The sequence below is a fragment of the Poecilia reticulata genome, linkage group LG4 (genome assembly GCF_000633615.1).
Source record: "Poecilia reticulata strain Guanapo linkage group LG4, Guppy_female_1.0+MT, whole genome shotgun sequence".
Taxonomy (NCBI): Eukaryota; Metazoa; Chordata; class Actinopteri; order Cyprinodontiformes; family Poeciliidae; genus Poecilia; species Poecilia reticulata.
In genome coordinates, this window is record NC_024334.1 from 2,056,000 (window position 1) to 2,070,924 (window position 14,925).

The 14,925-nt window shown below is 39.6% G+C and overlaps 1 protein-coding gene and 1 long non-coding RNA gene across 9 annotated transcripts in view; one reads left to right on the plus strand and one right to left on the minus strand.

Annotated features, from left to right (window-relative positions):
• LOC103463088 (discs large homolog 1-like protein) overlaps positions 1-14,925 on the plus strand; it is a 119,043-nt gene that overhangs the window by 31,950 nt on the left and 72,168 nt on the right. For 5 of the 8 annotated variants that reach the window (XM_017304454.1, XM_008406246.2, XM_008406244.2 and 2 more), the window contains 2 exons: positions 2,129-2,572; positions 5,627-5,749. The exons of 1 other annotated variant lie outside the window; for it this stretch is intronic. In XM_017304454.1, the coding sequence (XP_017159943.1) occupies positions 2,129-2,572; positions 5,627-5,749 (567 nt within the window). Of the gene's footprint in view, positions 1-2,128; positions 2,573-5,626; positions 5,750-13,595; positions 14,822-14,925 lie in introns of those variants that run through there. 2 more of the 8 variants (XM_017304455.1, XM_008406249.2) reach the window with 2 other exon arrangements.
• LOC103463089 (uncharacterized) lies at positions 5,713-13,161 on the minus strand. The gene is made up of 4 exons (XR_533455.2): positions 12,885-13,161; positions 10,420-10,530; positions 5,923-6,019; positions 5,713-5,805 (listed from the first exon to the last, which is right to left on the minus strand). It is a non-coding gene; the product is annotated as an uncharacterized LOC103463089 (long non-coding RNA).

Below are 14,925 nucleotides of genomic sequence, written 5' to 3' on the forward strand. Positions count from 1 at the left end.
ACAGCAGAGTTCCGCTCGTTACCTAGCAACCACAGCAGAGTTCCGCTCGTTACCTAGCAACCACAGCAGAGTTCTGCTCGTTACCTAGCAACCACAGCTGCTCAGCATGTTTGGTCTGCTTTTTTTACCGCTGTATGTGCTGCAAAATGGCTGCTAGAAAAGTATTTTGTCGTTGACTAACTGTCCAGAAACCACTTGCTGCTTTCTTGTTGGTTGTGCAGGAGGCCCCACTACTGCTTTTCAAAGACGTACAGTTGTGAAATTGCGCGTCTGTTTGCAGACATTTTCACGTGCGAGTGAAAACGTTGAGTTAGGGATTGAGTCAGCAGCAGTTTATGAGGATTTAAAGTGAGAGGAGGTCCTTAAACAAAGAACTGATCACACTGAAATCTCATCTAAGGATGATTTTGTGTAAAACATTGAATTAAAATGTTTTGGATAGGCCATAGACTGATTCGAACCCGTACAAAGAAGCATAATAGGTTATCTTTAATGAGAAAACTGCTAAATTGTTTGTTAGCTTTTTTTCTGATAACATCTATGCCCTTTTCCTTTGGATTTGTGGTGTTGACATTTTAATATTTGCAAATGTAAAATGTCTTAAGGACGTTCAGTGGCTTGCATTACCATGCAAAACATTATTTCTGTTGGTTTAAACAGCTAAGCAGTCTGTCTGCATAAGAACCACAAAGCTTTTTAAATGAGCGCCTCACACATTTTCCAGCAGATTCTCACTGTACCTTCTTCACCCCAGGTGAGGATCAAGCTGCGCTTTCAGGATATAATTTATAAACTTGTCATTTACCGAATGGAGGGAAGAGATTGTGTCTAGATTGTCTTTAATTGGAGGCGCAGCTTTTGCTGGAATTACTCTGTTATCTTGATGTGAGCCACGTTTTGTTTGTCGTGCAGCTTGAAGAAGCCATCTGTTTTTCACAGCACATCCTGTTTTCTCAGATTGTTTTAAGTCCAAAAGCAAAACATAAAATAAAAGATTAAAGTCCATGGAACCACTAAATTAGCTCAGTGAGTAAAGGAGTTTGCGCTGATGTAATTTTTCGTACTGATGGTTTTCCTCCAGCTGAATGTTATATTCACATCTGGCATCACAGCGTACACCCCTCCCCCACCAGCTTTCCTTTTCCTCTCTGTATTTTGTCCTTTATAGGAAAATAAAATGCCTAATACTTCATAAAGGAGCTGCAGAGTGTTTGTAAAAGCTGAGTTAGAGGAGAGCGGTTGGTGTGGCTCTGAAAGAGGCATGATGATGATGTACAGTTATGAGGAAGAGAGAAGGAAACTGTTCCTCCCTGAGGCGCTCTAGTCCCCTCTTCACCGTCCTGGCTCAGTTTTTTATTTATTACATTTTTTTTTCATGTTGCCTGAAAACTTCTGCTTCAAGCCGTGCGTGTGTCAGTYGAGGCGGTCACGCATGTGCAGGTCGGGAAGCTCAGGAAACAATTACTGCCATGCTGGGTGTACACCTGCATTGGCCCGTGTGCTTACACTAAGAAAATGTCCGATCTAACATCTAATTACACATGCATGTGTGCACACACTCACGCTCTGTTTGTCTCTTTAAAGGAGCAGTACTACGTAAAATCAACGGGTTTTGTCATGTTATGATGTTATTGCCTCAACAAAAACATACCTGGAGTGTTTCTTTGGCTCTTTAATGCTTGTTTGAGAAATCCTTTAGTCCTCAGCTCCTTCAGACTAGCCATCAGCAATTAGCAAACACCTGGTGGAATTGCTGAGCTCATTATAGGAGCTGCTGCTCAGAGTTTGTAAAGAGGCTGAGACCCAATTTCAAGGAGCTAAATTAGGAAGTCAAATTACTTTTAAGTCATATTTGATATAGACAACAACTGAAAATAAAGCAGTTACTTGATTGTGATATAAAATGGAAACATATGTCTGGAAAATACATAACACTGCCCCTTTAAGGGTGACGCTCTATTCTTTTTTTACTCTTCTAAATCTTGAATCTAAATAATTTACTTCTAATTATTAACATCTATTTTCTCTTTTTCTTCCTTTGTGTTTCATTCCCTGAACCATGTTTTGCCTTTCCCTTTCCTGCATTTTCTTTTTACTTTCCCACTTTTTAACCCCTCCATCGCTGTAGAAGTATCGATATCAAGAAGAGGAAGGGGCTTCACCAGGTGCGCCAAGACTCCACCATCACACCTGCCATCAGCATCCAATGGGAATAGCCGGAGAGATAACGGACGGAGGGACTCTGGGGAGGGACGGAGGGACCCTGGCGAGGGAAGGAGGGACTCTTGGAAGGGACGGAGGGACTCTAGGAAGGGACGGAGGGACCCTAGGAAGAAGTGGAGGAACCCTGGGGAGGCAGGGAGGGACGCTAGGCAGGGACAGAGGGACTTGGAGGCGAGATGGAGCAAGGAGCATGGAGCGAGAACGGGACCGATCCCTGGGGAGGGACGGCTCCCTCGGTCGCCCCGGTGACCTGCGTGGGGCGGAGCTGGTGCAGGTGGCGGAGCGGCAGCTTTCCCAGATCCAACATGTCCACGGATACGTCACTCATACACACATCGCACCTGCTCAGGTAACTCCATGTGGCGCCCTGTGTGACTTCAGTAGTTGTGTTCAGTCGGTGTCAGAGATTAGTCGCATGAATGTCATTTTTTGCTCACTGTGGACACTCAAGCTGCGTTCACACCAACCCTGTCTGGTCCGCTTTAACCGAACTCCGGTCCGGTCCGTCAGAAAGTCCAGTTAGTTCATGAAAGTGTGAAAGCTCAATCGAACTCTGGTAAACCTAAAACCTAGATTTTGGTTTAGTTGACGTGAACCCTGGTGCAGTTTGAATGCATATAAAACAGTCAACTGGAGCAGGAAGTGGACTAACAGCACAGGGCATTCTGGGTAAATAATACTAAAACAAAGGGAAGAGTCTAGCGATGCAAGGAGAAACGGCTCGTAGTCTTTTACTAAAATCTGACTCCACTCCATGTTTGTTTACATTTTGTGAAGAAGGAAGTTTCAAAAGTTTTTGTGTCGTTTCCTTCAGTGGTTCTTGGTACAGCGCCCCCCAAGGCCAGGAGGGGAACTGGAATTTGTGAATTTGAACCACAGCAGCTGAAAATGTAACAAATGTTGCCGTGTTTTTATTCCCCAATTGAACCAAGACTAGCGTATTATCATTATGAAAACCTGATAGTCTGGTTTAAAAAACAAGATTTTTTTACAAAAGTTGCACACTGCATCTTTAAAGACGTGACTTTCAAATTACGTCGAACATAGTGGACAAAGTCTGGAGCCAACGTTGTCTGAATTCACCTTCAGCCACAAACGTTGTCTTTCTGTCAGGAGAAAACTTCTGCAGATCTGCGCTGAGGCTCCTGCCCTATTTTTCAGTTATAAATACTTTGTTTCATTGTCTTTGTCTTCTTAAATCCTCCTTATTTTGGTAGATTTTAACACATCTGCATCGTTTTTTTCTGTCTGACTTGCATTTATTTAGATTTTATTTCAACACCACTGCTACAGTAATTGGTGTTTTACCAACTGGTGGAGTTAAATATTGACTTCCTATCAAGTTGGTGCGACTAACATGTTTAATTTCTTCGTCTTTGGCTTCATTTTCATCAGATCACGATGTTCTCCCTCTTCTGTTTTAATGCTCTGGCATGTGTGGTGGGTTTAATTCTATAAAATCTGTCTCTATGTTTGATAGAAACACGTCTGTATTTGTTTAGGTACGTAACAGAGCTGAGTGTGTTTTGTGTTTCCATCTTTGTGGGAATAAAATGTCAGAACCAGCAGTTCAAAGGTTAACCAGGTGGAAAACTTTAGCCAAAGCCGAAGAGATTCGTTGTTGCAGGAAAAGTTGTTGTGCAGCTCCACCTTGTGACTAGATACCACTCACTCCAAAATCACAACAAATATGTTTTACTGTTAATTTTAAAAATTAAAGCTATTTATTCTGGGGACATTTAGGATAACTTGACCTTTATGACATCACAGCATCATTACCTCCATTATCATCAATGCTTTCTGCAGACTTATCACCTGTCTGTCTGGATAAAACTCCTCCGTCTGCGGTCAGCGTGTGTGTTTGCTGCTGGGATTTTGGGTTTATTTTGAGAACTTCTTCCCAGATGGTGTGTGTTTATTTGAATGCGTGTGACCACAGGTGCTGGATCTGGCTTCCTTTGGTATGACAGATGGACCAGCCATCTTGTCCTCGCCATGTAAATGTTCCTTTCTCTGTCTCTTCTCCCAAGCATTCACTCACACAGTCACGCTCCGCATAACCCCGTTTCCAAAAACTGCAAGTAGGGCCACGTGAAAAATCTGTGGTGTCCAAAAAAACGTAGAAATCTGGTGTGCTTAGTTGATTAATGACGAAAAGAAAAAACAAATACAGGCTCCTGAGTTTGAGTCAGGTTTATTTTACCAGTTTGGGCGACTCTGGTGCTCACTTCATGGCAGAAATCTAAAACTCGATGTAATGCTCAGCAGGTAAAATCGCTCATTTCATTCACACAGAACCCAAATACCTGTGCAGAGTTTTGTATTTTTATCAAATCGACTCGTTTCTGTTCATCCATAACTTCTAACCATGTTGCATTTTTCATTTGTGAGAACAGAAAACAGTTTTCCGCTTCATCTCGAGCACAACAGCTTTTCCAAATCTGCTTTTGTCCGTTTTCTCTTCACATCCCAAAGCATAACTTTATTTTCCAGAATGTTTCAGTTAATTATTATTATTATTATTATTATTATTATTAAACTGAAATGCAGCTGAATGTACAGTCAGATGTAGATGGTTAATTTTCACACCATTAACAGAAATCCCAATTGATTTTCTACTTTAACATGTTTTCGGTCGAGAACATCAACATTATCAACTTTAACTTGTTTAGTGATAATATAATTATCCTAAATGTAAGTGCAGCTCAGTTGTTAAGGCTGCAGTATGTAAGTTTTATTAAAATTTAAAGTGTTTTTTACATTTTTGTTCAAACTGCCTCGATGTCGTCACAGAATGAGACGGAAAATCAGTTTAAAAAAAAAGAAAAACAATTTCTCCCACCTCTTCCCTGAGCTACTGTTGCTCCGCTCCCGACCAAAACAACCAATCACAGCCAAGAGGAGGGTCTTAGTGCTGTCAGTCATCCTCGTGAACATGCTGCTAAATATGCTAATAGCAGAGAAATAACCTGCTGCTACAGTAAAACTGTTAATCCATCATCATTGTTGACTATGCTTACTAGCCTTAGCATGATTGTCAGTACTAATACCCTCCTCTTGGCTCTGATTGGTTGTTTTTAGTCGGGAGCGGTGCATTTCTTCAATCAGAGCAGGGAGGTGGATCCTAGCGTTGCCCATCAACCTCATGTAGGCGTTGCTAAATAAGTTAATGGCAGAGAAACAACTTCCTGTTACAGGGAAACAGTTTATCAGTTACTGGTGACCATGCTAACTAGCCTTAGCATTCACAGCAGGTTCTGATGACAGAACCATGACTGACAGCGCTAAGACCCTCCTCCTGGCTCTGATTGGTTGTTTTTGGTCAGCAGCGGTTCATTTCTTCAGATTTTTGTAACGCTACCCCAACTTTGACCAACTGTTGGGCTGTGTCTGTACGCYGTAGGTAGACTCACCTGAGGCTCCGTTTGATGATGAGGCGTGGCCTCACCCAGAAGGCGAGAGGCTGAACGAGGTTCCAGCCCCGCCTTTCTCCTCCCTGTATTCACAAAGCCACTCCTACTATCAGGTAATCTTTGCTTTGTGGCCATTGCATGTATTCATGGCCTCAAACGTCACGCATGCCTGGTTGGTTCCCAGTAATGAGCATGCAGTTATATTTTCAGCATCCATGTTTTTATTAGTTGCTGGAGTCAGTGATGTTTGAATGTTGTTACACGTCATACAGTTAGAAATACTTACAGCAGTCCYAGTGATTTTATTAGCAGAGGGAATCAGACATCAGGGGGAAATGCCTCCAGAAGGGTTTTAGAAGAAGGAGACATGAGTGGRCTGGAGTCTGTTRAAAATTTAAAACTTAATTATACAGAGAAAATATTGCCATTTATACKGTGGCGTATTGGGGTTGTTGAATATACAAATTATTTTAGAAGGAGCAAAATGCCAGCACAAAAACTCATATTTTAAGATGAATTTCAAAAATAAAATAAATTAAAAAAAGGAAACTTTCTGAGAGCAAATTTTGAGTTTCAACTTCCATGTTTGTCCTGGAAAATTTCAGAGATTTATCTGATGTTTTTCTAGCAAGTTTTTGACTTTTCAAACTCAGAAGCTTTCTTGTTTTCTGGAGTGAATCTAAAGATTTCTGAGTTTTTTTCTCAAATTTTCAACCTTTGAAACTCAGAAATGTCCATCTTTTCTTTTTTATCTTTCTTTTTTTTGGGAGAAAATTACGAAAATTTCCTTATTTTTTCTAGAATATTTTTGAGATTGAACTCAATGGGGAAACTTATTCCTCCATTGTTTTCTATCAACAGTGGCTCCAATGCGCCGTCGTACATTTATGTTATTTTTACAATATGACAAAAGATATTCAAGCGATATGTTCGCCTGTGTTGGCATTTAAAAGYGGTACATGTGTCTCTTAAAACTACATTGTATTTCTGCATGTATATTTKAATATCTGGATTATTCAGTTATGTATATATTTATTCTAAAAACAGTGCATGTGAATGTTGTCAATGGCAGTACTGATGTGATATTTATYTTTAATAATCTCATTTCATACCTAAAAGCTTTAAAATATTACAKTTGGTTTAGTCTCTTTTGTTTTTGTTAATTTTTTTTGTTTTTTGTTTGCGTCTGTAAATCCAGATCATTATTAGAACTGGGAACATATTTTACTTATTTTACTCACTTTAGTTGCAGTTACAGTTTGTAACCTGCAGGCGGCAGCAGAGGACAAACTACAGATGGGGACTGAGTTAATTCACAAAACCAAACAGATTTATRGTAAATTATCAATATATGGACGGTTTTRGAAGGCTTTAAACTTCATTAATTGGAATTTATTGTGAAAAACATAAATCAAAATTMATATAAGTAATTTCTCATGACAAATGATAAATGACACAATAAATGCCTACCGTAATAGGAAGTCCCTTGCTTGTTTTATTAATWATTTCTAATATTTACAGTGTATAAAACTACAACGTAGTAGTAGTTTTACTACAGATTGGTTATTTAACACCAGTGTTTTAAATAACGCCCTGGCAGTTTTTATAAATTGTTTTAAATAGCCGTCATCACCAATGTTTATTCCGATATTTCTGCTTCTGAAAGCTGGCATAAACCTTGCAGTGAAGTGTCGGAACGAGGGCGTAACGTGTCGCTGCACATAACTATGGGCWCACATGATTGCATCGCAGTTTATTTTAAACATATGTCGCCGTTTCCAGGCTGCGAGCGGTGCTGAAGGATGTTACTGGTAGTGTCAGGTTCTGATTATTATAGACGTGTCGATACAATATGAGAACACAAATTAGATTATCTGCAGGCAAAAATATACACCAGAAGATGTTGTTGAGTTTCTGGTGAAAATATGTTAGGAGACCTGAAAGAAGACAAACTTACCTTTTCAGCAACATATAGGGAAATAATTCCCTTAACATTGACAAAAAAAGTACAGTTTAACTGGCAGATTGCTTCACTTAATTAAAAAAAAGGCGCCGTTACCTAGCAACCTCAGCCAAGCCCATTCCGTCACCTAGCAACCAAGTTCTACTTCCACTGCAGATTGTTTCACTTATAACACAGAAAAATGTCTTGTTATAAGTGAAATAATAGGTACTTTTTTCCATTTATATTAGGAATTATTAGCTCCTATATGTTGCTGAATATTTTACATTTGCTCTACAAAAACTGAATTGAATATATTGAGCCCAATCTTCCACACTGCACTGCAAAACCGCAAAATCTTAAGTATTTTTATCTAATTTCTTGTGAAAATATCTTAGTTTACTCGAAATAAGACAAAACTAACTTACAAGTAACTTTTTGGTAAGACATAGGAGCTTGTTTTGAGTCAATAATCAATTGGTTACATTTTCTACATAAGTGGAATAATCTGCCAGTGGAACTGGTGTTTTTTATTATCAATATTAAGGAATTATTTTCTTAAAGGAAGCTGCTATGTCTTGATGTAACTTCGTTTTGTCTTAATTCAAGTGTACTAAGATTTTAACCCAAGAAGTTAAACTTGTGTAACTTTTTTTCTGCTGCGTTTTCACCACCCTGTTTGGATAAAAAGCAGCCGGTCTAATCAGAACCAGTCACTGAAGATGCATGTTTGGATACGTCCTGATTCACCGTGTCGACCTGCGTAGAGTTTACCGACTTCCTGCCCGCCTGTCCGATACATCAGCCTGATTAGTGCCTTCAAAGCAAGCAGCCAAACCAATCTTTTAAATAACTCCCTGGTTAAATTTACTGCTTCTTCTGCAGAGGTGGAATGCTGCAGAACCGTAAAGTCTCATTTGTTTCCTTCAAATGCCACACATACGGCAGCATGTTCACTTAGAAACCTTTGCGGCTTTTAGTCATTAAGATAATGCGGATAATTAGGAAGGAAGTAATGGACAGTGATGAAGGGAGTGGCGAAAGACGAAGGGAGAATTACAGACGGACTGATGCAGAGTCTGTCTAGAGTTAATCATTCTGCCAATCAACCGATTCTCCACTCCCCAAACGATCTGCTCTTCCTCCCACTGCCTGAAACTCGGAGCAAACGAGATTTACGCAATAGGTCATCTGACATAAAACTTTGAAAAATAATCACTCTCTGACTCACCGACTCACTCTCAATACTTTTTAACAATTAGGTTATATTTATACCTGAGGGATTAGTACATTTATTTTACATTTGCAATAACGTACAACATTGTGCCACATAGATTTCCAGTGAATTATGATGCATAAGTTTGAGAGAAACTTTCAATCAAACTTCAGTTATTTTCCATATTGTGCTAATAAATTCTGATTCCCAGAATCTGTTTTGTTTCTGCTTACAGACAGAGTTGGGTAGTAACTGGTTACATTTACTTAAATCAGTGGTTCTTAACCTTTTTTGAGGTACCGAACCCATCAGTTTCATATACGCATTCACTGAACCCTTCTGTAGTGATAAATAACATAGGATTTTTTAAAACCCAAATTCAAGACATAGGGGTGACCCAACTAGAGTCTAGTCGGGTCACCCCATGATCACCAAGTCTTCTTAAAAGGTAGAGTCTCTGAGAACAGTTCTTCAAAATATAGTGAGTGTTTTCAGCAAAGTTGAGCTGAATGTCCAGGAACGACCCAAGGTATTTAAAATCTGCCACAGTTTCAACAGGTTGGAGAGAAACTGGAACCACTTTAAGGTTTTGTTTAGGTCATTTAATTAGCTCTACATTCTTAAGAGAATGAAAAATTAATAATAAATAATAAAGACTTTGCGGTATTCTGATTTAGTAATGTAATTATATTAGTTGTGTTACCACCCCCACGCCACTAGAGGCAGTAGCAACCCCGAAAAGATGTGACTAAGGAGCAGATTTAGAAGTACACAGAAAGCTACAGAATTTGGTAAAAACTGTGAGCTTTGCTGAAGTAAATAAAGACACAAGTTCAAATCCATGCTGAGTGGAGCTCCTTCAACCAGTCTATTTAAATAGACTGAATTGATCTTGTATCATTATTAATATGATAAACAAAAACAAAGTCATTAAACAAATCTGTGTGCAGTTTTTTCCTAAACAAACAAAGTGCAAATCATTCTAATTTGAGAGAAAATCAAATGATAACTCAACCTTTTGTTAGGCTGATCTGAGAAACTACAACACAAAAACACAGTAGAATATGTCAAAGAAATGATATGATACCAATAATGACTATTGATATTGTTGATATTTTGGATCGATCCTCTCTCTAATAACAATTAAATCTTGCGGTTTTAAGTTTGTGGTTACAATGCGGCACCGTTTGGATCAGATTAACGTGTATAAACACGTTTCTGAGGCACAGTATACATATATAAGTGATATTAAGTTCATTCCTTCTAGTAAACAGTATGTCTGTCCTGACGTTATCTCCTTGCTGCTGCTTTCTTCCTCTGCTAAGGCTCTGGTGTATTCCTCTTTGTGTTTGCTATTTACCATGAGAGCTTGACGTAGCTTTGCAAAATCGGCCTTACCAGAATCTGAAAGCGGTCTAATGGAAGGGCTGGGGGGAAGCCAAAATGATTAGGAATGCTAAAGGAGAGAGTCTCTCACTCAGTGCTCCTGAAAGCACCAGGATCGGCTTAGTGATGCTGATAACGCTGATATTTATTACATCTGTTGGGGTTTTGTTTGACAACCCYTGTYATATATTTACATGTACAAGCTGGATGTTGAACACAGTGATGTGAAGTTACGTTACCTGCTGAATGTAACTGAAGTGGTTGGAGTGTGAGTCCAAACTGAGTGCTTGCAGCTTGTTTAACAAGTAAACACAGTGTTTGCCTCATAGGCTGCCACTGGCATCCTGTACCTGTAATGATAGAAGAGAAAATTTGGCTTTCTCAGCAGTGTGACATTAAACATTTATGATGTGTGCTTTATTTAATTGCTTCTGAAATATTGATAGAGTTGGCATTCACTGGCTGACATTTGACTTAAGGGAGACAAGTGCACGAGGGAGAGAGGCGCATTAAGGGTTGAGACACGGTCAGTGTGCCACTGGACTCAACTAGCCTCAGCTAGCTGCTCCGTGTTAGCCGCACACAAGTTATATAATTGACTGGCTGCAATGATATTCAATGAAATCAGTTTTTGTATCTGTAAATGGAGATAACACATAAAAATAAATATTCCTTTAATGGATAATAAATAGTTCATAGATATGTTAAGTAATCTCAGAACACTTTATAAATCATTAATAACTGATTATTATGCATTAGTTAAGGCTGAGAAGGAGACCAAATCTACTGGTTTCTTTTCAAATAGTGAGCCAAATTTGTTCACAGATTTATTTTMATCTAGATTTTGTTGTAATGAACATTTTGTATTGTCTTTTAAGCTCAATAAGCCTTTGTGAGTCGTTCATTTTTCAGTCTCATTCTGACTATTAATTAATGAATAATAAAGAGTTATTAACAACTACTAAAGTGTTTATATATTAATTGATAACATGTGACAAAGTGGTTCAGTTTGTGTTTACCACTTGTCCCTTTTTCTTATTTTTGACCACACTCCTTCATAATCTATAAAATATTACCTTATTATGCCCTTATTCTTTTACCCGTTGTAGCGTTTTGTGTTAATTTTATCTGTAAACTGGATGAACTTATAATCATAGAGACGTAACCAAGAGGTTTGTGGATTTAAAGGCTCAAGATTTGCATTCAGTCTGAATTTAATTGTATTCTAAGAGAGGAGTCCACATTTTTGGATCAAACTTCAGTTATACAAAATATCCAAACAGCAGAATATTGAAATGACTTAAAGGTTGGTTATCCAACAGGAACAAGGTTTTGTGATGCACTAAAAAAAACAAAAACGCACACTGATAATTATAAAAAGCTTCTTAAAGTGAATTTTTTCACTCAGTGTCACTTAAAGTGCCGTCAGTCAAGGCAGCCACTCCCCTAAACACCATCTTATCTCTAATAAGACTAATATATAATTAATAATTGCTATCAGAAAGACTGCATGGCTCTGATGGGAAAGAGAGACGAAGCTGCTGGTTAATGGATTCATGTTCTGCCTTCGTAATGCCGTTAGACCTGTTGAAACTGCTTTCATGAGTATCACTCTCAACGAGACGAACTCTGAGATGCATAAGAGCTTCAGATTTTAACAATGAGGATCAGAGAAGCAGGGCATCGAACCACCGGCCCTCTGAATTGCAGCCTGTTGTAATAACAGCATGAGGGAAATGTTCCCACTTTATGATACGTTTGTTTTAAATTCAGGCAGACTGTCCAAAACCCAAAGGTGCAAACAGTTATTACATTTAAAAGCACTTCAGGATTCTACGGTAACAAACTAGGGTCATTTTTTGATAGTAAGAAAGGAGCAAATCTCCACCAAAACCTCACAAATTTTGTGATTAATCTCAGAGATTTGCAAGAAATAACTAAATTTTTTTGAACTCCAGAAATAAAAAATTTGCAAGAAAAAAAATTATGAAATTTTTTATTAATTTCAGAAATTTTCAAGAAAAAGTTTTAAATGTCTGAGATCCAAAAGTCAAATGTTTGCAAGGGAAATGATCATGAATTTTTAGATTAATCTTAGAGATTAAAAAAAAAAACTTGGAAATTTTTAAACTCCAGAAATCAAACATTCTTGAGAAAAAAATATATAAAGTTTTTAGCTTAATCTTTGCAAGAAAAAAACTGGACAATTTCTGAAATCCAAAAGTCATAATTTTGCAATAATGAAAAAAAAATCTCAAAAAGATCCTCAGACATCTTATAGGAAAAACTTGGAACTTGATGAGCTCCAAGAGTCAGAAATTTACAAGAAAAAAACAGAAATTCTGAAATTAATCTCAGAAAATCGATAGGAAAATTTCTCAAAAAGTCAAAAACTTGCGGAAAAAAAGAAATTGAGATTAATTTAATACATTTTATAGAAAAAACGTGTACATTTGCAAAAAAGTATATATAAAAGTTGAAATTTTGAGATTAATCTCTGAAATGTGAAAATTTCTGAGCTCCAGAAGTAAAAATTTAGCAAAAAAAAATCTGAAATTATAAGATTAACCTCATTTTCATGAAAAAAAAGTCAAAATAACAGCATAGATTTGAATCCTTTTGCCCAGTTTTCATTCACTGAAACTCTCCTGGTGACAATAAAACATTTTATGCTGCTGTTATTCCTTTTTGCCCCCCAAATTACCTGAAAGTCTGGTTGACAGACGCTGACATTGAGTCTCCAAAGCTCTCAAAAACAGACTTTAGCCGTAGAAACTTCCCGACCAAACGGGCCGACCTGCGCTGGCTCCGAGTTTTACAGAATCTGCAGTAAAACTCGGCTCAGAAGTCCAATGGAAAGTGTGAAAAATCTCATCCATCCCAATGCGAGGAAACAACACATTAGTCAGGCTGCGTGTGCCAGGTGTATTTTCAGGCCTCTGCAAGCTGTTGCCGTGGCAACGGTTCCCACGGAGACGCGGGGAGAAGCTGTGACATGGGGGGTGAGGGGGGGTCCTGCCCCACCTGTGGCTAATCCACCGGGAGGCAAACGCAGCCGTGTGTTTTTAAATGTTGAGCGCTCGACTTTGGGGTTATTTAGATTTTTACGTGTGTTATTGATTATTATCATTATTTTCATATATTAGATTTTTCCGTTTTCTAGCCGTTGTGTTTACTTGTTTATGTACGCTCGTGTTTGACAGAGAGAGGAGTGTGTGGGAGAGCTGGGTGCTGCAGTCTCTGAAAAACAGCCTTAGGAGAAGATCTCTATCGCTTCCACAATTATGCACACACACACACACACACACACACACACACGCACACACACACACACACACACCACACACACACACACACACACACACCACACACACACACACACACACACACCACACACACGCTGAAACACCACATCTATTGCCATACATTTTCACTTCCAAAGTTTGTTTTGTGCATCAAATCGTTCTCCGCTTTCCGTTGAACTCGACCTGCAACAGGATTAGAAAATGTTTGGAGTAAAAGACGCAGGGCGGTGTCACATGATTGGCTGGCTGGATGGTAGGGGGCGGGGCTTCCAGCAGTAATAATATCTGACAGTAAGGGAGAGGACAGCATCGGGTTGCAGCTGAAATAAAAGACTGTAAAAGACAATTTGCTGAAAGACAAGCGGGAGAAAGCAAACGCAGGTCWGTTGGAGGCTGCCGAAAGAAAGGAGATAAATATGCAGAGTGAAGCGGACAAGAAGGAAGACTTGGAGGAACAGCAGAGATGTAAGAGGGAGAGAAGGAGAAGCAGAAGAGTTGGAGAATGATTCCTGCTGCCAGCCACCTACTTCAGATGCTCTCATCCTCGAATGTTTCTCTCCACCTCCCTCGTTTCCTCCGCTCAGCCACCCATCACGCCCTCCCCGCTTCCTCCTATATTTAATGGGAGAAGGCACAGTGACAGGGGGAGATTGACTGGTCATCTTGGACTCGCAGAGAAGGAGGGAGGGAGTGAACTCCCCTAAATAATCAATCCTCATATCCTGCCGCTCGTTCCCCCTCACTCTTTTTTTTTCTTCCTCTGACGAGGGGCAAAGAGGAAGCAGGAGAGACGGGAATCTGGACGCTTGGGGAAGTGGATTCTGGACGCTYTCACCTGGGATGATGGAAACATTCATGGACAACCACAGCAGGCAGCCAGCTGGACAAATATCCGCCTCGCTTCTTCAAATCTGATGAGAAAAACTGAGAATTTTTCCAAAAATCAGAAAAAAACATTTTTTGAAAAACAGAAATCCGACTGCAGATTTTTTTTCTGGGACGAAGAATCGGGGATGAAACGGTGGAAAGGAGATAAAATCTAAGTTGGAGTCGAACAGCTGGAACTATGAACTACATTTTTGGCAACAACACCCTGTACCCCCGCAGCTCCAGAGTGGGCGGGGCATCTGGAGGTCAAGGGGCGGGGCTAGGAATCAAGCAGAAGTTGGGACCGAAGCGAGGCTCGTCGGAGGAGCTGGCGCCTCCACACACGTCGTCTCCGTCCACCTCGTCTCCGGCCTCCTCCTCTCCCTCCACCTCCTCGTCTCGCTGGCAGCAGCTCCTCACCTTCTTCTCCAGGAGGAGCGCCTTCACAGATTGCATCAACTCTAGTCAGGTAATGCGGCGCAGCAGCCGCGCGCTGATGGAGCGYTAGGGTCAGAATAGATAACACAATAAAAGAAGGAAAAGCAGCAAATTTCTGCCAAAAAAGTTTGAGAT